General features: G+C 37.1%; 1 protein-coding gene across 1 annotated transcript; it reads left to right on the forward strand.

Moving 5' to 3' along the window:
• Window positions 1-223: 223 nt before the first annotated feature.
• RAD50 (RAD50 double strand break repair protein) lies at window positions 224-22,919 on the forward strand (the record flags this gene model as incomplete). Its single annotated transcript, XM_082005964.1, has 25 exons — window positions 224-352; window positions 807-890; window positions 1,135-1,286; window positions 1,918-2,103; window positions 2,253-2,457; window positions 2,946-3,074; window positions 3,837-4,002; window positions 4,866-5,059; window positions 5,645-5,851; window positions 7,846-8,028; window positions 8,230-8,387; window positions 9,290-9,465; window positions 10,162-10,399; window positions 11,812-12,001; window positions 12,904-13,030; window positions 13,266-13,459; window positions 13,773-13,883; window positions 14,459-14,551; window positions 14,632-14,745; window positions 15,530-15,657; window positions 16,435-16,659; window positions 20,224-20,309; window positions 20,735-20,877; window positions 22,256-22,389; window positions 22,733-22,919. 25 exons carry the CDS (start codon window positions 224-226, stop codon window positions 22,917-22,919), a joined length of 3,939 nt encoding a protein of 1,312 aa, XP_081862090.1.
• Window positions 22,920-23,953: the final 1,034 nt, after the last annotated feature.

Consider the following 23,953-nt stretch of genomic DNA (forward strand, 5'->3'; position numbering starts at 1 on the left):
GTTCAAACAAATGAGTTTTGTCTTCGTGAGTTCTGTACCCTGTGCCAAAACTGAAGGCCTTAGCTGTTCGTTTTAAGATGTTCGTAATATTTTGTGCTCCTATAGATGTGCGTCAGCTTTCAGTGATATGCTGTGATTTTTGCCTTTGGGTTTTTCACGAAGCTTTATTTTACAGGATTTACAACGTTTACACTTCTGACTTTGAAAGAGAAGTTCTGCAGAAATGTCAAAGATTGAGAAAATGAGTATCCTTGGAGTGAGGAGTTTTGGGGTAGAGGATAAAGACAAACAAATTATCACTTTCTTTAATCCATTAACTATTTTGGTGGGACCAAATGGTGCAGGAAAAACGGTAAGGCTTACTATAGCTTTGGTTTTGCACTGTAAATAGCTCTGAAAGGCCTCAAAATATGAATAACGATCTCAAGTTGATCTCAGTATTGCTAATGTTGCAAAATCAATCAGATAATGTCAGTGTTGATAATGTTGCAAAAATCTGCCATTTACTGTAAATATTGTGGTGTTTGGCATTATTAGAGATCTGCTTTCATGCCTGGATTTTGCAGTGCACCAGCTGATACTTTTCATAGGAAAGTGATCCAGATCCTGATTAAAACCAATTTTGGAAAGTACCGTATTCTCATGATACTCCAAAAACTAAAATGTGATTTCTTATTTCTCTCTCGTCACATACTTAACTATTTGTAAATATTTGGGCTGTTATTGTGTTTTTGCCTGTAGTCCATCTTGTTTACTCTAAATTGCCATTATACAGCAATTATAACTATATTCTTCTCTTCTCTTAGACTATCATTGAATGTCTTAAATATATATCCACTGGAGATTTTCCTCCTGGCACCAAAGGAAACTCATTTGTTCACGATCCAAAGGTAAAAGTTGTAATGACTAGATTTAATGTGTTTACTGCTAAGTCAAATACTTAACTGCACTCAGTGTTGTGATGAAAACAGGCAGGGATGCCCGAGTTCCAGGCAGATGCGAGCTGACCATATTGTTTCAGGAAAAACAAGAGAGCTGGGGGAGATTAGAACATTACCCACAGCTGGGAAGGCACGTATTCATTTGGATGTTGAGAAGAATTTCCCTTACTCAGTTTTTTTGTTTCTACTAAAGGTTGCCAATGAAACAGATGTTAGAGCTCAGATTCGATTACAGTTTAGAGATGTAAATGGAGAACTTGTAGCTGTACAGCGATCCATGGTTTGTACCCAGAAAGGCAAGAAAACAGAATTTAAAACACTTGAAGGCATCATTACTAGAACAAAGTAAGTTGTCAAGTTTTTTTTCTTACTTTGGCATGAAGATTGGCTTGGGTTTTGTATATTTTTGTGTATAAGACAAGAGAAAACTTCATAATGCATTCCTTGAAGTAGCTACCGGTGCTCCTAGATTAAAGCTATGTAGTTTCATCGCATTACTTATTAGTTGATTGAAAAATCCTCCATTTGATAGCCACTACTTTAAGAACTTCTTATATTTATTAACTTGTATTTATTTGAAAATTGTGTTAATAATGATGCAGTTTGAAAGTAGCATTGTGTGGAGTATGTAGGCTTTACTTCCTTTAGCACCATTTTCAGTTTGAGATAGTTGTTGGCCTGTGTTTAACTCCCATCTCCACTATTTAAGATGTGTATTCACTTAACTTCGTTCCAGGTCGTTTTTGCTCCCCCTGGTGGTTCTGCATAGTTTTAAAATGTGTAATAGTTTTGAGTACAAATAAGGATAGTGTTAAATGCATGTGTTGAACGTGGTAATTATATGCTTTAAAATTGTTACTTCTGAAGGTTTTGAATCGGTACGTTGCAATGAGGTTATACTGTTAAAAATGCCGTTTACTTTTAAAAGAGTTTGCTAGTAACTTCTTTGTGGATTTTCTTTCTCTGTGCTACATAGGCATGGCGAGAAGGTCAGTCTGAGTTCCAAGTGTGCAGAAATCGATCGAGAGATGATCAGTGCCCTTGGTGTTTCCAAATCGGTGATTAACAATGTCATCTTCTGCCACCAAGAAGAATCCAACTGGCCATTAAGTGAAGGGAAGGCCCTGAAACAAAAATTTGATGAGATCTTTTCAGCAACAAGGTTTTTCTTTTTACTGTAATTGAATAAAAACTAAGTAAAGAAATGTCTCTCTAATAATGTAGGTGTCAATGAAAATGTCTAAGGCTTTGTTTCATACATCACTATTGCTATATTGCCAATAGGATCTGAAATTTTGTCTTTTTTTAAAGGTATATTAAAGCACTCGAAACTCTCCGTCAGGTACGACTGAAACAAAGCTTGAAAGTGAAAGAGTGTCAGACAGAACTGAAATATCTAAAACAGAATAAAGAAAAAGCACAGGAAATCCAGGATCATCTTAGCAATAGAGAGGCTCAACTGGCTGCTTCTAAGGAGAACATAAAATCAATTGAGAGTCAACTTGATCCTCTAAAGGTAATTGGTATGATTACGTTAATGACTTCAGTACAAAACAATATGTAAATACTAAAGAACACAGCAAAATCTGAAATCTGGATGAATTTCTTGATTGAATTTCTTAATCTAACACTTTTATGTTGTGTTTTCTGATCCTTTTCTCTGAAGCAGAATGAAGCATACCTCAACAAACCTGGCAGATGCTGATCTAATCTGTAAACAGTCATTGGAGGTTTAAGAACATAGTTTGTGAAATTCTCATAGCAGCATTGGTTTTTTGTAGCTTAATTTAAAATCTTTCTGTCTCAAATTTAGCTGGTAACTAAAACTATTATAAACTAGAACAAAACCAAAAGCTGAACTAAAACTTAAAAACCGCTATTTTTTGAAAACACTTTATAAAGCTGAAGATTTTACACTTAAGACTACTATATTATATAGAACAATTGATTATGGGATTTATAAGCTGGTGAGATATTTTGCTTACAGCATTCTTTCCTTTGCAGAGTTCTCTGGCAGCAGTTGAACAGAATCTCATAAAAGTAATGAGGCTAGACAACGATGTAAAGGCCCTGGAGAGCAGGAGGCGGCAGATGGAGAAAGATAATCAAGATTTGCAACAGAAGATGGAAAAGGTTGTCTTTTAAATTCCGTGCTGCCATCCTTTCTGCTGAAGTATCAGTCTGTCTTTTGCTACCCGGTGAACTAAGTATATATTTTATTATGCATCAGATGTTGGTGAAGAACATTTTCATAGTCCATGTAGCTCACTTGATATTATCAGATATTGCAAATATGGCTCAATAAAACTGTATTAGTTTCTGTGTAATTTGGGTTAAATTGCTTTTTGTACCTTTTCCTTCCACCATAGATTAGCTTGCCAGGAAGGCAAATACTGACAAAAGTTTTCATAAAAGTGATAATTACTGGTAACAACGCCCTGCATGGTGTAACTTGAAAATATCTACCTCTCACCGTATGTTGATGATAGCCAGCACTTGTTTTGACCAGTATGGCATGTCTCCTGACGTTAATATTATTCATCTCCCTGGGCTTTTTTATTTCTGTCTCTTAAAATAAGAAGGCATAATTGTCAGTCTTCTGCTGTGATTGTGACAAGGCATTGAAAACTATTGTGAAAAATGGAAAGAAATTTCTTAATGCTAAAAAATTAGATTCATTTGTTTTATCAGCCTAAGAAAAATAGATTTTCCAGTTTTGCTTGTAGCATATTTAATTTTTCTTCATGTCTTAATATAGAAATTGGGGGGGGGAGGTATTTATGTCCTTTCTTGAATTCTCTTATGGTAAAAACTATACTTTGTTAAAACATAATTAATTGGCTTATAAATTCAGTTAAAAAGCTAACTTTATTCTGTATTGTATTTGGTGTACAGGTTTTTCAAGGAACAGATGAACAACTAAGGGATGGATACCAGAACCATCAGAGAACAGTGAAGGAGAAGGAGAAGAGATTATCAGACTGTAAGCGTGAATTAGATAGAGCCACTAAAGAATGCCAGAGATTTAACAGTGAGAAATCAGAACTACTTATTGAACGAGGTATTTTAGACTTCATCTATAACCTTGTATTTCTTTTTTAATGTAATTAAGAACTGAAATGGAACTACTAATAAGAATTGAAGGGATTTGAAGTGGGCAAAACCCCTAGAATGCATATGAGTTTGGGGTCAACTGCACAGTATGGTATGAGACTCTCACAGGTGGACAGGTCTTAGCGTTTCTTTCCTGGAGTTTCTCATGTGCACTTGTTTTGAGCTATAATTAGAACGTGTAGTACCTTAATGTTCTTAAATGGACCATTCTTTATAAAAATATTCCACGTAAATAATATATGGTGGCATAGATCAATGTCAGCAGTTCACAGCATGGTTGTTTTCACTGTCTGAGCTTGTACTTTCTTTAGGTGATGAACATGGCTGCTAACCAAATGTGATTGTATAAGTGTGTTTTAACCAAGAAAAACGTGAAAGCTGAATGCTTGGTGCACGCTCAGTGTCTCAGTCGGGGCTGGGGACTAGTCAGAGGGCTTTAGGATAATATTCTTTCATATATCGTTTAATCTTTTTTAGATGGACTATGGGAATTTCAGTAAAGCTGTAGTAGTTGAGACAAAATACATGCTTACATAAAATATGTTTGGGCTTTGTTTGTTTAACAGGATAATATTTTTGGTGTTTTAAGGTAACCTCTTAAATTCTTGGTTTATTTAATTATTAAGAATTTAGTTACCTGAAATAGCAATCCTTCGAGCTACAGCTTGTTTTTACTCTGGAGCTTTTTGTGTTGTTTAAAAATATTTCCGTTTCAAAGACTTTAAGAAAATAGTTGCAACTTACTTGGAATCCTAAATGTATCTCTGCCTCAGTTTTTGAGCGCTTATGTCACGTTTTATTTTTGTGAAGGTCGTCTGCAACTGCAAGCAGATCGTCACCAAGAACACATCACAACGAGGGATTCGTTAATTCAGTCTTTGGCAGCACAGCTGGAATTAGATGGTTTTGAGCGAACACCTTTTAATGAAAGGCACATTACCAGTTTTCACAGGTTGTTGAAGGAGCGACAAGAAAGAGATGCAGAAGCTGCAAATCATCTGATGGTAAGAATTTTATTGTTTTAGTAGTGCAGTCAGTATGGGTTATTAGTGTTATTGGTCCATATGTGTCTTCATGGTGCTGGGAGGAAGAGGAAAAAAGTTGGGGAGGGAGGAAGTGAAGCCATTTTTTTTTCTTCTAGAATTCTTTATTGTGGGTTGCCTGAATCTTTCCATGAAAATTAGTTTTGGAACTAAGATTGGGCATCAAGTGGTCTGAACTGCCAAAGCTATTGTACAGGCAGTTCTTCAGACAGGTTTTTCTCAGCAGCCGTCTCATGCAAGTGGATCACTGACAAACTAAAAAGCCTGAGGAAGAATTACAATAGGCAACTGGTTTAAAAATAAGTAACTTTTTGTTAAGTCATCTTCAAAATGGAGTTGCTCTCCCAGAACACTACCGGTATGATGCATCTGCATTTTGTTACTGAAACATTTCAGCAGAAAATTTTTGACAAGTTCTAGTTATCTAGGTATTTCAGTGTCTTGTATTACAATGGTGAATATTTGCAAGCTAGTGTGAAGAAGTGTTTTTAAATGTTGTTTTCCTATTAAAAAAATAATGAGTATATTATTGTTGACTTCTTTCAGAGAGAATTTACACGAAAAGAAGCAATGAAACAAAAACAGATAGATGAAATAAGAGACAAGAAAACTGGATTAGAAAGAACCATTGACCTGAAATCAGACATTCAAAATAAGAAACAAGTTGAGCTGAAGAATGTAAAACATGAATTGCAGGAGTTGGAGGGGTTTTCAGACAGGATTCTGGAGTTGGATCAGGAGATTGTCAAGACAGTAAGTTAATCTAATTTAAAAATTTAGAGAAGTTTGAAGTAAAAACTTTTGGCTTTATCATTAAAAGCAAGCAAACAAACAAACAAAACAATTGATGTTTATTAAGTCTCCTGCATTTCGGCCTTTTAATACCCTCTCTATGCTTTGTCAGTTTAGATGGTGTGCCCTTTGGGGCAGGGACTACTCAATGCTTTGTTTTTGTACAGTGCATGCATGGAATATACTGCTCCTGCTTGGTGACTTGTAAGTAGAGTAATAGCCACAGCTGGTGATGTCATAAGGTTAGTCAGTCTTAAATTATTGGGCCAGTAAAATATGACCTAAAGTGCTACACTACTTGGATTTTTCCACGTAACTTGTCTGTGAGATGGGCTAGTTGGTTATAAGTGTTCTATGTGATCAAGTATTAAAAAGTTACAAGCATTTTATGTCCCAGTTGAACAGCTGGTTATATTTTATGATTGTTGGCAGTGTATGAATTCAGTGCTTGGCAGTGTTTTTTCTAGCCTCCTCACTAGGATAATTCCAAGTTTAATGTACTGTAGATGCTAAAATACAGAGAATCAACTAAATATGTGTGGTGGGTTGACCCTGGCTGGATGCCATGTGCCCCCCAAAGCTGCTCTATCCCTCCCCTCCTCAGCTGGGCAGGGCAGAGAGAATATAACGAAAGGCTGGTGGGTGGAGATAAGGGCAGGGAGAGATCAGTCAGCAATTGCTACCATGGGCTAAACAGACTCGACTTGGGGAAAAACTGAAGTTATCACAAATCAAATCAGAGTAGCATAATGAGAAATAAAAACTAAATCTTCAAACAGCGTCCTCCCACCCCTCCCTTCTCCTGGGCTCAACTTCACTCCCAAATTCTCTCCCTCCCCTGAGCGGTGCAGGGGGACGGGGAATGGGGGTTATGGTCAGTTCCTCATGTGTGACCTCTGCCGCTCCTTCCTCCTCAGGGACAGGGCTCCTCACACTCTGCCCCTGCTCCAGCGTGGGGTCCCTCCCACGGGATACCATCCTCCACAGACTTCTCCAGCACGAGTCCTTCCCACGGGCTGCAGTTCTTCATGAGCTGCTCCAGCCTGGGTCCTCCCACAGGTGCCGTCCTTCAGGAACAGGCTGCTCCAGCCTGGCCCCTGCGGGGTCCCAGGTCCTGCCAGCAAACCTGCTCCAGCCAGGGCTCCTCTCTCTCCCTGCGGGGCCACGGGCCCTGCCAGGAGCCGGCCCCAGCGCGGGCTGCCCACGGGGTCACGGCCTCCTTCGGGCATCCCCCTGCTCCGGCGTGGGGCCCTGCCGGGGTGCGGGTGCAGATCTGCTCCCCCGTGGAGCTCCATGGCCGCAGGGGCACAGCCGGCCTCCCCGGGGGCTTCCCCTGGGGCTGCCGGGGACCCTCTGCTCCGGCGCCCAGAGCCCTCCTGCCCCGAGCTGGGGGCTGCAGGGTTGTTGCTGTCCTGTATTCTCACTCCTCTCTCCAGCTGCAATTGCCCAGATTTTTTCCCCCGCCTTCTTAACTCCGTTTCCCCAGAGGTGCTGCCACCATTGGTGATGGGCTCCACCTTGGCCCACAGTGGGTCCATTTTGGAGCCGTGGGCATTGGCTCCATCAGCCATGGGGGAAGCTTCTAGCAGCTTCTCAGAGAAGCGGCCCCTGCAGCCCCATCGCTACCAAACCCTGGCCACGCAGACCCCAGTACAATACGAGTGAGCTTCCTGAAGCTAAATCATGTGGTTATGGCTTATGGTAAAAGCATGAGTAACTTGGGGCAGTACTGCATTTCAGAACAGTGCATCCAGTACCTGCTTTACTTTCCCCATGCCAACATCACAGCCTTTGTCCTTTTTCATGTATTTTTTACAAATCTTTACGTGTCGTTCCTGTAAGAGCTAATGATACTGCTGCTGGGCAGCTTAGGAGCTTTGTTCAGTTTCCTTTAGTTAAAACTTTATTAATTAGTGTAATTATTTAAGTCTTCTGGGATTTTATTTTTTGTTTAGGAACATGAGTTGGAGAAGGCTGAGAACAGCAGCAATGTAGAAACACTCGAACTGGAAGTACGAACTCTGCAAAACGAGAAAATAAACCTGGACAAAGCTCTTAGGAAGTTGGATCAAGAGATGGAACAGTTGAATCTACAGACCACGACAATTACACAAATGGAGATGCTGAAAAAAGACAAAGTAATTTTTCTATCAGCTCATAAGAGAGGGACATGATATTAATACAGTCCCTTCAAGATTTTTGTATTTTGCAAGTGTTTATCAACAATCATATGTAAAGCTTCTGTCTCACTTCATAGAAGCCATTAACTCCATGAATGAATTGAGTGACATAAACTTGAAGATATGAAAAAATTAATCTAAAATGCTTCATTTTCCCAGGCAGACAAAGAAGAGCAGATCAGAAAAGTAAAATCAAGACATTCTGATGAACTGACATCACTCTTGGGATATTTTCCAAATAAAAACCAACTTGAAGACTGGCTTCATGATAAAAATAGAAAGATTAATCAGACGAGGGATAATCTTGCTGGCCTGAAGTAGGTATTGATTTAATTGCTGTGTCTCCGTAAGTATTGATGTAATTTTAGATGTTGGAAAGTTTAATATGCTTAACGTACTTGTTACTTTAATTCATTATTGTTTATTTAGGTCTCTGCAAAATCAAAGAAAGCATCCTGCAGAATTTATGTAATGTATAGCTGATAGAGTTAGTGCTAATTTATAAAATCACAACATTTGTACTATGTCAAAGGCAGCACTAAAAGCAGATAGCAAAATATTGTTCTGGAACATCCTTAATTGTTTATACTAATCCTAGCTGAATGAATGTGACTGGGTGTTGGAACTTGCTGGTCTTCTGACTTGTTCTTACAAGTTACAGAGTGATTAGTGATTATATCATGAGCTCATGTGTGATTACTTGTTCCTGATTTCATTTGATTATATAAAACAATTTGTTAGAAAGAGTAGCTAACATCAGCACACTATGCAATGATAGACATTGAACATCCACAAAACAAAAACCCCAAAATTTTAAGTATAAGAATATTGCATAATGCAAAAGTATGGAACATGAGTAGAAGGATGCCAACATTCTTTGCTTGAGAGCTTCAATAATATCTCATAAGCAATAATTGCTGTAGGGGAAAAAAGTTGATATTGTATTATTTTATAAAATTTTTTATGGCTTTGTCATTAGAAGTTAGTTTCTCATCAGTAAGCATCCAGAAAACAAAAGGGAATTAAAATGCACCACTTTATGCTGTACTTAAATTAACAAAGTTGACGCTATAAATTTCCTGAAAAATCATTAAAGAAGAACTGGTGAACAGCTCTGTAATACCAATTTCAGAGTAACTTCCCATGTGTTTGTTTTTGCTTAAACAGTTTGGAATCTTCGGGTTTTTGTAATAAAAGAGTTTATGCCTTGATGTTTCAGCAAACGACTGGCATCAGTAGAATATCATAAAACTTATGTCAGTAAAGAGCTAAGAAAAAAAGAAGAACAGTTGTCCCTTCATGAATCAAAACTTTTTGATGTTTGTGGAAGCAAAGATTTTGACAGTGACCTGACCAAACTTCAAGATGAAATTGAAAAAAGTTCAAAACAGCGAGGTAAATTCATATTTAGCTCTACTTTTTTTCCCAAAAGCTTGTTTTAAAAGTAAGCCACAGATAGTGAGACAGTCTGTTGCTTGTGCAGGATGAACAAGAAACTGACTTAAGGGAAATTATTACTGAATCTTAGTATTTTGAAAAAAACTTTCCTTTACTACTATTTCAGTTTTACACTTGAGGGATGTAACAACAGGATCAATTTTTTAATTCTTTCAGTTAATTCTCTTATTCTGTGTAAATGAAGTGTGTGTTTTGGCTTATTGTGTATGTAGATTATAACCTCAAAGCTAAGGAAATGTTTGAGTGCTCGGGTCTGCCACGTGTGAGGACAAGTACAGAACCAGCCGTCTGGCATGGGTTTGGCCCATAGGGCCTACTACTCACTGAAAGAAAGTAATTTCTGAAGGCAGTACTCCCTTCCACGGTTAATTACAGAGGGATGAGCATGGCTTAATAAAAGAGACTTGTAGAATAATTCAGGTTGACGAGGACTTCTGGAGGTGGTCTAGGGCAACGTGCTGAAAGCAGGGGCAGCACTGAATTCAGGTCGCCTAGGGCCATTCCAGTTTCCTATCTTTGTGACTTTGTGGGTTATAATTTTGTCTCATTTATGGTAAATACTTACCTAGTTCAGATCTTTTTATGCACCGTTTTATGTTTTTACATAAAGTCTTTTGTTTCTTTTTAAATCAGCTGTGCTTGCTGGAGCCACTGCAGTTTATTCGCAGTTCATTACGCAACTGACAGAGGAGAACCAGGCATGTTGTCCAGTTTGTCAAAGAGTTTTTCAAACAGAGGCTGAACTGCAAGATGTAATTAGTGATCTGCAGTCTAAGCTGCGTCTTGCTCCAGACAAACTGAAGTCAACAGAGTCTGAGCTTAGAAGAAAAGAGAAAAAACGTGATGAAATGATGAGTCTTAAACCACTTCGGTAAAGTACTTAAACCATATTGTTGCAAGCTGTTTCCTTTCCAATGCTTGGTTTTTCATTATTAAAAATTATGTAGACATAACAAGCTTTATTTTAGGGCTAGTTAATTAATTTTAAAAATCTTACTGTTGAGATAAGTATTTTGCTAGCATTTGTTCTCTGCTTATTTGGACTTTAATATTAAGCTATTTTATATTTTTAGTATTTCTGGTCCTTTGGGGCTTCTTGTGAGAACGAGACGGAAAAAGCAATTATATACTTTTCTACTGATTTTTTACACTAGACAGACACAGTTCCCCTCCTTGTTATTTATTAGTATTTTAATTTAAAATGGACAGGCTGTTTTTGTTGCTACTGAAATATTTTCATACTATGTCACCTTAAATACGTTTCTTAAAAATGCTGAAATGGAAGCTTGTCTAGACAGAGTGGAAACTGAACCTATATTAAACACCCTTTAATAATATCTTGACTTATATCTCCTTTAACAATACTTTCTGTTGCTGGCAGTTTTATATGAATTACGATGTTCTAGAAAAGCATTTCTGGATGTTACGGTGGATTCCCAATGCCATTTATGTTTCTCTGAGGTTCAGTTATATGCAATTCCATCAGCTGGGAATGCATTTCTGTCTCTGATACTGATAACCCATATTAGACTGGACTGAATTGATTCCTTTATTTTAGTTAATTAAAAAAACCAAAACCTTTATGGTGTTATTTTTTTAGAACTTGCAAGTTAGTATAAAGTTTAGGTAATACTAACAAATTTGGAAAAGTTGCCTGCAGTATTTTCCAGTTTCCAGGCTGAATTTGTCTGTATTTCTAAAACTATGAAAATACTAGATGGGCAACTCTGTTGCTGCCTCCCTTTTCTCTTACTGTTCCTTCTTCCTTCCAAAACATAAACAAATAACACTACCCCTAAAGAGATTGTGTCAGCGTCCCATTTTGTTGGGTTTTTTTTCTTAGCATATGAACAGCATTTAAAGTAAGATTATGCAGGTTTCCTGCCAGTAGGTAAAGAGGTTGTAATCTCAAGAAATTTGCCGTTGTTCTGAGAGAATTTGGAGAATACAGTGGAGGGTAGACCTTCCCTTCACAAGAGGGCACTCTTGTACAGTGGATCTAGACCCTGTCGTGAGCATTTGCTGTAATTAAGTTAAAAACCAAAAGAGATTTTGTTTGCTTGTTTATTTCATCTCACCTGTCTAAAATGAGGGATGTATTACCTTAGCTGGGTATATAACATAAGCTTAAGTCGAATGTGGTCAAGGTTAAGGACATACTATTTTGGCTAAATTTAGTCTTCCACTATTAAATCATATCATAGATTTTGTGATCTTGAATGTCTTGAATTTATGCTGCTGTTTTTGACAAAGGAAATTTTATGGATTTGTACTTTATTTAAGGCAAACTGTAGTTGAACTCCAAGATAGGGACATACCAGACTTGAAGAACAAGATACAGAATGCAAACAGGGATTTAACAGGCCTGAAGGGTGAGATAGAAGAACAGGAAATAGTCTTGCGGACAACTTTGTCTGAGGAGGAAGGTGCCAAGGCACGTTTACAAGATATAACTCTAATGGAAAGGTACCAGGTATGCTTTGGCTATTTCTTTTAATAAATAAAATGATACTCAATTGCTAGCTTTTAAGTATGTAGTTACTCAACCATATGAAAAATCTTTGTGGTCTTAAGACTTTTCAAGCAAAGTAAAAATATTTTAAAAGACAGCATAACGTAGGTGGTCTTGATACTAATAAAACTTCAGGTTTTATGTAATGATTTTTTCTTTTGAGGACCACAGAGTCCCTTGAGTTCTGATTCAATTCTCTGCTCTAATAACTGGGAAAAGAGGCATAATCCAGGACTTAAGCACAAACACAAGTACACCAAAGTGTTTTTCAGTCCTCATAGTCATTATAGCTCAGTGTATTCTCAGCATCTACTCCGTGTACTTTCTGAAATCTTGTCACATGTGCTTTCTTGTTCTGTGCCATCTGAATATGTGGTAAAGGGGAATGGATATCCTACACTTGTTACTATTCTGATGTAGGAGGCTCCTACATGCCTTTATTACCAACAAGACATCTTTGCTCGACTGGAACCACAAGAGGGACAGCTATGTAGAGAACCTGGGGCCAGGCAAAGGTCTGAGAGCATTTCACGGGTGGGAGATGGCAGCAGCTCCTGAGGCTCCAGCAGTTCTGTTGTCGCAGAGTAGCGCATGTAGCTGTTCGGAGGTAGCCTGGGGGTGTCAGAAGCCCATCCATCCATACTGACCAATTTCCTCTCACAATTGGGTATGCCGGTTTCTAACAGCCTGTGGGCTGACATAACTCTACTGCTAATGTGACATTACTCCAGCAGAGGAGATAAATTTGAAGGTCTCAAGTCATGTGTGCCTCAAGGCCCAAGCTTGTTCTTGTGTGCCAAAGATAAAAAATACATCGTTAAACACTAATACAATAGTAATAGTACTTTTCCTCATCCTTTCAGACTGATATTAGGGATGTTGAACGAAAAATTGCTCAGCAGGAGGCTAAGCTGCTAGGGGTTGATTTAAGCAGAACTGTTCTACAAGTAAGCCAAGAAAAACAAGAGAAAAAACACATGTGGGATACAGGTAGGTCATACAAAACTGGTATTTCATTTTTATATTGAAAATAATGTTCCAAACTTCCTGTCATCAAAATTTTAATTTACTTATTTTACATTCTGATATAACTGTATTCTAATAGTTTGTTGTTTTGTTTTTTGGGGGATCATACTAGCTTAATTTAGAGCGAAATTTTTATAAGGAAGACAATAAATGCTTCCAATAACAGATTGTTTCACTCTGCATTTGTTTTCATCTGCAGTTACTGGTAAAATTGAATTAAATCAAAAACTCAAGCAAGACCAGCAAAATCAGATTCAGCAGCTAAAGAGTACAGTTAACGATCTTAAAGCAGAGAAGCTTCAGATTTTCAGCAGTATCCAGCGTCGTCGACAACTGGAGGAGCAAACAGTGGAATTAACCACTGAGGTTCAGTCCTTATGCAGAGAGATCAAGGTAGGAAGTACTCTTAATTATTTAATCCTTAGCTTTGTTGTCCTGGGGAAAAAAAATAATCTTGTTATATTTAATATTGTCTGTAATCCTATCAAATCAGATGTGTTTTTAAATGTTTGTCCTGTGCTGCTATTGCATATCTTTGGTAATTTCCAGAACTTTATTAATACATATTTTCACAACTTTTTTTTTTTAATACACACACACGCAAAAAAAAGAAAGAAGTAACCACACGAGGTTTTTACCACTTGAAAAAATGTTGATCTTTAAGAGAATGAGAAAATAAAAAGGACTTTCTCCAACTACTTTTCAGGAAGCAAAAGAACAGGTATTTCCTTTGGATGCAACTTTAGAAAAACTGCAGGAGGAGAAGGAGGATCTAATGAATAAAAGGACTGCAAGTAATAAAGAAACACAAGAGAAGGTTTGTTTGCTTTCGGCATAGCTGGGAGGTAGTAATATATATTGTTTTTCAGCCATGAATGGAAGCCATGGTAATGAGTTCGCTTTTAGGAAACAGCAGTGACTTCAGTGAATACTTTAGATTGGTGGAACCTTTACAGAAGAACAGGACCATAACCAAGTCAGGAGATTAACTCAATTGTAATTAACCTTTGGCAGTCTTGTCGAAACGCTTCTAGGGATGTTTGGCAATATTTAGTGACCAATGGTATTAAAAGCCCTTCCTAATAGATCTAAGAGAAATAGCAAGGATGACTATAACTTGTCTTTGCAAGAGACAAGACTATTTTTCTCAGGTGAAGTGGCCCTCTTGTGTAAGCACAAATGAGTTATTTAGCATTTGCTTTGGGAAACATTTTCACAGTAATAAGTACTGTTTGGGTTTCAAAAGCTTGAAGGCTTTGTTAGTCAATTAAAGGGAGATATGATAAGGAATTGTACTTAGACAACAGTGTTATCCAGTATCTAATTTTTGTTATATAGCGTATCAGTTCTTGGACATAAGACTGCATTTCATTTGAAATCTTCTCCCTGCAGATAAATGGCATAAAAGAGAAAGTTAAAGATATAAACAAGTATGTGAAAGAAATTGAAAACTATATTCAACAAGGAAAAGATGACTACAAAAAGGTAACCTAAAAAACAGTCAACAAAAAGTTGACATTAAAAGCACTTTTGTGTTTAAATTGTATACCATTTTATTGCTTTAGCAAAAGGAGTCTGAACTTCATGAAGTAAATTCCCAACTATCTGCCTGTGAGAAACAGAAGGAAAAGATAAGTAAAGAGATGGAAATGATTCGACAAGATATTGACACTCAAAAGGTAGATGCATTGTTTTACAGTAAAGTGTATTTTGCATCGTTGAAATAATTTCTCGTTTTGGTTTAAGTCTGCCTAGGTCTCTAGTAGTGCAGAGCTTGTCTCCTCCTGATTTACTTAATCAGTTGTTAGTCAGAATAGCTGCTATACATGCATATATAAATTTCAGGATTTTTTTCAGCTTACTGCAAAGGTAGATGGATTTTAGAAAACTTGTATCTCTAAGTACAATTTTGTGGTATTTCCAAAAGGGTTGAGTCTATTGGGATAATAGCCAGCATTTTCAAAAGTATCTTTGTGTGGAGAATACCTGCCTTCTGAAGTAAGGTACCGAAAGTTGTTGGTTACTCCAGATTTTGTCAGGTACTTTAAATTCTTGTGTATATAATTTCAAATACTGTTTACATTCTTTATACAAAACCTGTCTTTCCCCATTCTACTCCACCACTTACTAACTTGTAGAACTGAGATGGGGGACTTCGTTAAATTTCATCCTAAACTACTTGCCCTTTTTAAAACATTGATTAGGATTTGCACACAGGATCACTTTTATGTTCGCCTGTGACAATAAATACTGCATTTATTTTAGATTGAAATATGAAGTAATACTGCTGATTTCCATTGTACCCTATTTCTGGCACAAGATAAGTTCTCAGTGTGATAATTCTCGTTGTTATCAATTACTTTATGCTTGCAGCATGTTTTGGAGTTGTGCAGAACTCATACTTTGTAATTGAGAATCAATATACTGAAACATTATACAACTTCTTGCTTTCTGTGGAGGTAGATACAGGAAAGGTGGCTAGAGGATAATCTTACTTTGAGGAAACGAAATGAAGAGCTAAAAGAAGTTGAAGACAATATAAAACAACTTGTGAAGGAGATGGGAGAAATGAAAGTCCCACAAATGAAAAAGTAAGCATCTTCAAAACAAAACAGCACGTTTTGCACAAGAATTCACTGAATATCTGAATGTAATACTCACTCTGGTTTGGTGGGTTTCCTGGTCCACCTTTCTCCCCATTCACATAGAGCACTTCCTCCTTCAAACTCATGTTTGCGTATTATCCCCATGATGACAATATAAATGATTTGGTGAAATTATATATTGCCTCTAGCTAGAAATACATACATGTGCATATGTGCCCATACTAAATCCACATTTTAAAAAAGACTTTATGTCTCTGGATAAGACTAGTTTTCAGTTTCAGTCTGCTCACTTAGGTCTCAGCAGTCTCAGCATATTTTGTATTTACTTTAGTAGTTTAATATTAATTGTTTAGATAGTAAACACTTCTGAAAAGAGATTAGCCCTGTGCTGGTTCTTCTGTGTGAAGTATTTGTTTCTAGAGGTTACCCAATTAACTTATCTTATTTTGCTCAGTGCCCTAATTTAATTCCATTTGTGAAATGAATTATTTTATATCTTTCTACATATAGTACTTTGGCATTCAAACTTGATAACTTGTTTCTCCCACTCAGAATAGTGATTTGAATATGTTCCTAACAAACTTTAAAATATTTTTATTTCAATAATGTCTTAATTTCAGTGATGTTAGTACTATAGTTTTAACTTACAGACCTTATAGTTAACAATATAATGAGCTACTGTCTGACATAAACTCAAACCATGATTAAAAAATTGTGAAACACTAAGTACAAAAGACTTGTATATCAATTATGGTTTTACAGTGAACAGAAACACTTAGAGGAGAAAATAGAATCTCTGAAAAGAAACCATCATGTTGCACTTGGCCGACAACGTGGATTTGAGGAAGAGATTGTTCGGTTTAAAAAAGAACTTCGAGAGTCACAATTCAAAGATGCAGAGGAAAAATACAGGGAGATGATGATTGTTATGAGAACAACAGAGCTAGTGAACAAAGATCTGGACCTTTATTACAAGGCTCTTGATAAGTAAGTATTGTCATTTGAGGTTAGTTCTTAAATGTTTTAGGCTTTATTACTGTTGATGTGAAACAGTAACTTGATGCAAAAGCAGCTTTCAATTTCAGACTTCCGGGGGTAACTTAGAGATAGTAAATTGATACAATTCTTTGAGGTATATAATTATTTCTCTTTATAAAATCATGCATTTAAATGTTAAGATAACATAAGAATGTGCACCTTTTTAAGTAAATTAATGAAAATATACTACAGACTGCACAGGATTGGTAGTATGTAGGAAATGTGTAAGTTAATGTATATAATATATGTACAGTAAATGCATTGATGGTAATAATTGGAGCTTAATATAGTCATAGAAAAGTCCAGTGATAGTTATAATTTTATTCCCAATTCTCTGTAGAACCATTTTTGATTTACGATTCTACATGTTAGGACTCATATTTGCAATGCAGCAATTCAAGTTGAGAGAGATAATAGTGAGTGAGCCCAACACATCACCCATTTGTGCCTTCTGTGCTGAATTCTTCTCTGAAATAATCTTTTGCTGTGTTGCCTGTGGTGGTTAGAGAATGTCCAGACAATGAGCACATTCAACTTTGGTTTTCCTATGAAAACATGTGGAAGAGCCAGTGGAGCTGCAGGCTGTTCCTCTGACCCTATTCCTCTATAGCTTTTTTTTTTCCACTTGAAGGTATTTTTAGGAAGTTTTTGTAAGTGTGTCTCCCAAAATTGCTGATGGTTTTCCTTTCCTCCTGTAATTTTGATTTGGTTTTGGGTTTGGGTTTTTTTTTTTTTGAGGGAAGTAAAGTATTACAAGATATGCAGTGGGAGAAGGTGTCTCACATGTTCTCTCAAAATACATAAACACCACAGTACGAGTTTAGGAAAGGTGAAATCTGTATTTAAATCCTTCGTTATTAACCCAGATCTTTCTTGCATAGTTTTTCATACTACTTTTATTTCTATAGCAGTATGTTTTAGCATCTTCCAGTCGTATCTTAATAAGATATGCCAGGTAGATTTCTTGTTCCCTGTGATCTTCTGGGGTAAACAGTTGTGTTTTTGTTAAACAATATTGCAATATAGAGGTGGTTTTTGCCCTTTTTCCAGTGTGGGTGGTTTTGTGCTTACATTAGAGAAGGCAAGATCAAAAGAAGCATGTCTTAACATTTGATGGAAAGTGTAGTAAACTTTGTGATTGTTTCTGCTTCCTCTGGAAGCTTGTTTTCCAGTCTTGGACTGACTGGCCAAAAATAGCATCTCAAAATTTGTAAACAAATACAAAGTAAAACATATGGCTCCCTAAAAAACACTGTATGATCAATTATAATGATGGAATTGCAATGAGCTATTGCAACTTGATGGACAATGCGGAAGGATCTTGGAATCAGTGGATACGTTTCAGGAAATACAAAACTGGTGCTCAGTGGCAGAAGGATAAATTTAATATTATGAACAAATCATTGTTCCTAATGCATTTTGGCCACTGTATAAATTCACAATACACCCATGTCTTGAATTAAAAGCGGTCCAATATTGCTGGAAAAAGGAGCACAGAAGAATAGTAATGTGGTTGGGGGTGCAGCATAATGGTCAAGAAGAGAAACTAAATGGATGAGAACTTTCCAAGTTGAGAAGACAGGTCTCAGTGATTAGTCACAGAATCATAGAATCACAGAATCACTAGGTTGGAAAGGACCTTCAAGATCATCAAGTCCAACCATTAATCCAGTGCCACCATGTTCCCTAAACCATGTCTTGAAGTGCCACATCCATACGTTTTTTGAACACTTCCAGAGGTGGCGACTCCACCACCTCCCTGGGCAGCCTGTTCCAATGCCTGACAACCCTCTCAGTGAAGAAATTTTTCCTAATATCTTGGGGTTGGAAGGGACCTTTCAAGGCCATCTAGTCCAACCCCCCTGCCATGAGCAGGGACAAATTCAACCAGGTCAGGGTGCTCAGAGTCCCATCCAACCTGACCTGGAATGTTGCCAGGGATGGAGCATCCACCACCTCTCTGGGCAACCTGGACCAGGGTTTCACCACCCTCACAGTGAAGAATTTCTTCCTCGTATCTAATCTAAATCTGCTCTGTTTTACTTTAAAACCGTTACCCCGTGTCCTATCGCTACAGGCCCTGCTAAAAAGTGTGTCCCCATCTTTCTTATAAGCCCCCTTTAAGTACTGTTATTAAACACAGTGGTATGGAGGAACCCTGTTTTAATCAGTTTTAATGATAAAATAAATATGTTTAATATTAGAATGTAGGCTAATCCAGATTTTATTGTTCAGAGGATGTATAATTCTTCCCTTTCAGCTTAAATGGAAATGCACTCCAAGAATTTGCCTTTTAGAATTCAGAATCTTTTTGTATGGTATCAAATCATCTATTGTTTCTATTTAAGGCAAAACAGGAAATCAGTCTTGTAATTTCAAGAAAAATAGATAAGCATCACTTATCGGTAATCGTCTAAAAAAATCAGTGAGACGAAATGTTAACTCTAATGGCCAGAGATTGAAAGCTGTATCTGTAGCTGGGAAAACCAACATTTTGGGTGTTCTGTGCTATCAGTTGATCTTTATTGACTTAATATTTAGAGGTTTATGATCAATATTGATGAGCAATGCATTCTCTGCTTTAATTAAGTAAACAGTTCAAAACAATTTCTTCTTTCTTCAGACTGAACAAATCCTGTTAGAGTTTATACTTCAGTATTCCCCAGACCAGGTGGAAATAATTCCTGTAGAAGGGGAGGTAGGAAAAGTGTATGGAGAAGTATATAAAAGTCCATTTCAGAAGTGTATTTTATTTCCACTGTATTTTTTTGAAAGAAGACATTGACATAAATTGAGCAAGCATTTTTTTCATTACAGAGCACATTTTCTTTAAAAAGCCAAGTTAGAAATGTAGCATCCTGTCCTTTCTTGAATGCTTTCATAAGGAATCATCTATTATTGAACTGAAGTCATGTTGAAATATTAACTGGGAGAATTAAATTGAAAATTATTAATGACCTCCTCTGTTACTCTTGTTGCTGAAGAGAAAGGTATCACTCATCATAACGTCTGTTTGAGTAATTATAAATTATATTCTTGATACAGAATTCTCTGCTCTGATGAAACTTCACAGGCCCTTCTTCCTACTGAGACCCAGTTATTTGCACTGTTGGGGGACTGTGCCAATGAGTAACATTGCTGTTGTTTTGGAAGACTTAACATCAGATTCGTTGTCTTGGTGTCAGTCTGAAAATACACCTCACAAATAAATTATAAATCTCTTAAAAAGTCAGGCTAATTTCCTCTCCATTGAGTGATGGAGTGCAAATCTTCATATCTTCATTACTCTCCCACTTCTTGAGACTGAGCTGTTTGTGAGAGTAGAATTATTTCTGCAATAGAGTGTGTTTTAATCTTTACTTACACATTCAAAATGAACTAGTATTTATTACATTTTTAGTAAAAATATTTAGGGAATGGAAAGGGAGCCACTGCCTTCCTTAAGCTCCTGTAGTCCATAGCAGTCCATGGCTGCATCTTTAACAATTTGCACTTTTCGTTGTTGTTCTTTAGAGCAATAATGACATTTCATAGCATGAAGATGGAAGAAATCAACAAAATAATTCGTGATCTTTGGCGAAGCACCTACAGAGGACAAGGTATGTAATTTTTTGTAGTTTTGCCCATACATAGACATACGATATTGAGCACTGCATACTGAAAAGTGTTTGTTCAAAATATTGAAAATACAAGATCTGAAAATAGTTGGCTCCACTCTAAAGGCTACATGTTGGTCACCACTATAATCTTCTTTATTACACACTGTGTAGTTAGTTACAGGATAAATAGAGGTCATTTTCCCTTTTCTGTGTTTTCCAAAGTTACGGTTTCCTTGAGACAGGGGAACTCCATGAGGTCATTCCTCCAATTTTGGAAGAATTAATTTCAAAGACATATCTATTAGTGGGACTTCCAAAGAGAATTTTTGATGGCTACTGCATATTATACCTCTCAGCTCTGCTTAATCCTATGATATTTTTAAAGATTTTTGGTAATGTAAAAACTGTCTCCTTCCCATTTTCAGATATTGAATATATAGAAATTCGTTCTGATGCGGATGAGAACGTCTCAGCCTCTGACAAAAGGAGAAGTTACAATTATAGAGTAGTAATGATAAAGGGAGATACAGCACTGGATATGCGAGGAAGATGCAGTGCTGGGCAAAAGGTAATAGCATTTTTTTAGTACGCAGTGAAGAGGGCTCTGTAGACTGGCTTGGGTGCAATATATGATTCCGAACATCTGAACCCATCCTTTGTGCCTGCTGCACTGTGGATAAAAGACTTGGAGAGCTCTTCTGGCAGTTAAGGCTGGCTGTGCAAGGTACTGGTGACAACCTAGCCCAAGGACACTGCAGTAGTACGAGGGAGATATATTCTCCTTCCTCTTCTACAGTGGGAGCTGGAGCTTTCTGGCTCCCTTTGCTTAGCAGTAGCTGAAAGGGCTATGATGGCAACAGATTTAGATCTCTCTGATGCGGAAGAAGAATTGCCATTATCTGAAGTAACAAACTGCCTACTTCCTTACCTCCAGAGTAGCAATTCCCACAGTGTTGCTTACTCCAGCAGAGTTTCATTGGCAGCCAGGCCTTTTCCATGACCAGATGGTACAGACAGTAGTAGAAAATGAAATCAAGGAATGGAACAAAATGATACACAATATTTTTCATTACATACAGCGATAGAATAATGAATGTCATGAGAAGATTAATGCTGTGTTGTTGCTTGAATATGAAAAATGCTGTTGAGTTAATTCCTACCCTAGTGTAGATGTGTACTTGGGTTTGAAAATTCCATACTAATTTTGGGGGAAATCCGAATCTTCTTATAGAACAGCAGTATAGGCAAAAAATGCGTCCTCTCCTAAAGTAGTCTAGGATGTTACGTTAGAGTCCTATGTAAATGAGAGTGAAACTTGTTCACAGTTTCTTAGCTTATATTCTGAGAATTCTTTGATCATGAACTGTGATGCCAGCAGTTGTGATAATTGGAAAGTATTTTTGGCAGCGCAGTTTCCATCAAGTGTTCTGTCATTTTCACTAGTTCAGGAGATCTGATAATAATAATATGATTAGGCATGTCAGTACAAAACTAACATGCACGGTGGTAAATCCTACTGTCTTCACTTTTAGTAAGTACTCAGGAGTGCAGTAAGTTAAACCTAGTGAAACGCATACAGATTTCCACCATCCCTGCTGCAGCAGAGTGGGGCTTGAACGGAGTGTAGGGGTAATGCCAATGACAATGTTGTAGTGTCTTTACCTCAGACTGGAATCCTTACTTCCAATATCTCTAGAATTTTGAGTACTTGACTTCTGTGATATTTTTCCAACAGTACTTTGTAGAATGGATCTTTCAGTTCAAACTTGAACTTTTAATGTAGTTTTTCAGTACTGTCATTTTGTGAACTATCAGCATGCTGTTATGTAAACTTGAGTCACAGTTTGTAACGGCATTAAAAATAGCATGTTAAATGTAGTTCCTCTATAAACACTTCTAAGAGTGAGATTTTTTGATGGTTTTGATGTGGGTTTTTTTTTCCTTAGGTGCTTGCTTCTCTTATTATTCGTCTTGCTCTAGCAGAAACATTCTGTCTTAACTGTGGCATATTGGCACTAGATGAGCCTACTACCAATCTTGATCGAGAAAACATAGAGTCTCTTGCACATGCCCTGGTGGAGTAAGTGATCTCTTCTTGTGAAACTTAAAGATGGGTATTTTTCAAATGTTAATAGTAGTCAGCAGAAGTTAATTATATTTTAAGTTGGCATATCTTTGTTGGCATCTGCAAATATACATGCAAAGCAGTAGTTTTAGATTCCTTTTCATTTATCTGGGAAGGAAAAAATATTTCTTAAATAATTTGAGGGTTTTTTTAAGTGGGTAAAAAAAGTTGCTAATCAGCATTAGATTGCTTGACAGTTCATGTAATTTGTTAAATATTTTTGTGCTATGTATTTACAAGTTCTCTAAAACTAGAATGTGATATAGATAAGTACACGCTAAATAATATCTCTTTGTAGGATAATAAAAAGCCGCTCGCAGCAACGTAACTTTCAGCTTCTGGTGATAACTCATGATGAAGATTTTGTTGAACTTCTGGGTCGTTCTGAATATGTGGAAACGTTCTACAGGATAAAAAAGAACATTGACCAGTGCTCGGAGATTATGAAATGCAGTGTCAGCTCCCTAGGCTCATACGTTCATTAGAATTTCAAGTAATTACATATTCTAGACTGTCTTAGCTCCCTAACTTCATAGAGTTCAAATGAAGGCATCTGAAAATATAGTTCCTTCGTATCGTATACTGTTGAAGATTTGTAACAGTTTTAGTAGAGTCTAAAACTATTAGACTTTTAAACTTCCTATCTTTGTATGTATTTCTGTGCCTGGGTTTAAGAATCACCATGATTTGGAAGAATTTAAATGAATACAACGCTGTTAATTTTTAGATGTATTTTACGCTTTAAAAGTGAAAATAAAGTTGTGTTCTTTGCGTATGTCCTGGTGGGGAGGTCCAGATGCAGATTCTTTGGAAAAGCTGCAGCTCTGTTGATAGAATAGGGCTTGCTGTCCATCACTGCATTATGACAAGTTCAGGATTGATTTGTATCTCTCTAGTCAAGGCGTGTTCGTAGCTTCCCACCTAGTCTACACAAAATTCAGAAGATTCAAAGAGGACTTTTACTACTTTCCTACAAGGTAACGTTACTCCAGCTGTTCAAAGACAGAATCTTCACAAAGTATAACGGCGTTCTTCAGAGTAAAGTACCATCTCTAACAAGATGAATGAGTGAATGGATGACAGAAGCATATTTTAACCGTATTCTCTTTGCTTAGTGCCATTTATCTCTCTGCTGCTTTAAGGTGATATAAGAGTTATGTCATATTCTGATCCTCCATAAGGTACGATAAAGTTCTGTGAAAATGATACAAAAATGCCTTAGAGGGTTAATTTACGTGGATGCTGAGCTTCACCTACGCTACTCAGAGTTCTTCCTGAAGCTCTTTTCCTTACACCCAATGGCCCTACAGAACACAGGCGAATGGGAACCTGCCGCTCAGAATGACAATGGAAAACCAACAGCGTTGGTACGCTTCAAAATGTGAAGGACCTGATCATCACAAGTCCTGAGATATCAGACAAGGGTTCCTCAGCAGCATGCCTTGCTGCCTCTGAAGCAGTGCAAGCCCTGAGGGATGCAATTTCTGGGTCTCTCTTCATAATCAAGTAAGGGTACTTG

The sequence above is a fragment of the Phaethon aethereus genome, assembly GCF_964289735.1.
Source record: "Phaethon aethereus genome assembly, chromosome: 14".
NCBI classification, from domain to species: domain Eukaryota; kingdom Metazoa; phylum Chordata; class Aves; order Phaethontiformes; family Phaethontidae; genus Phaethon; species Phaethon aethereus.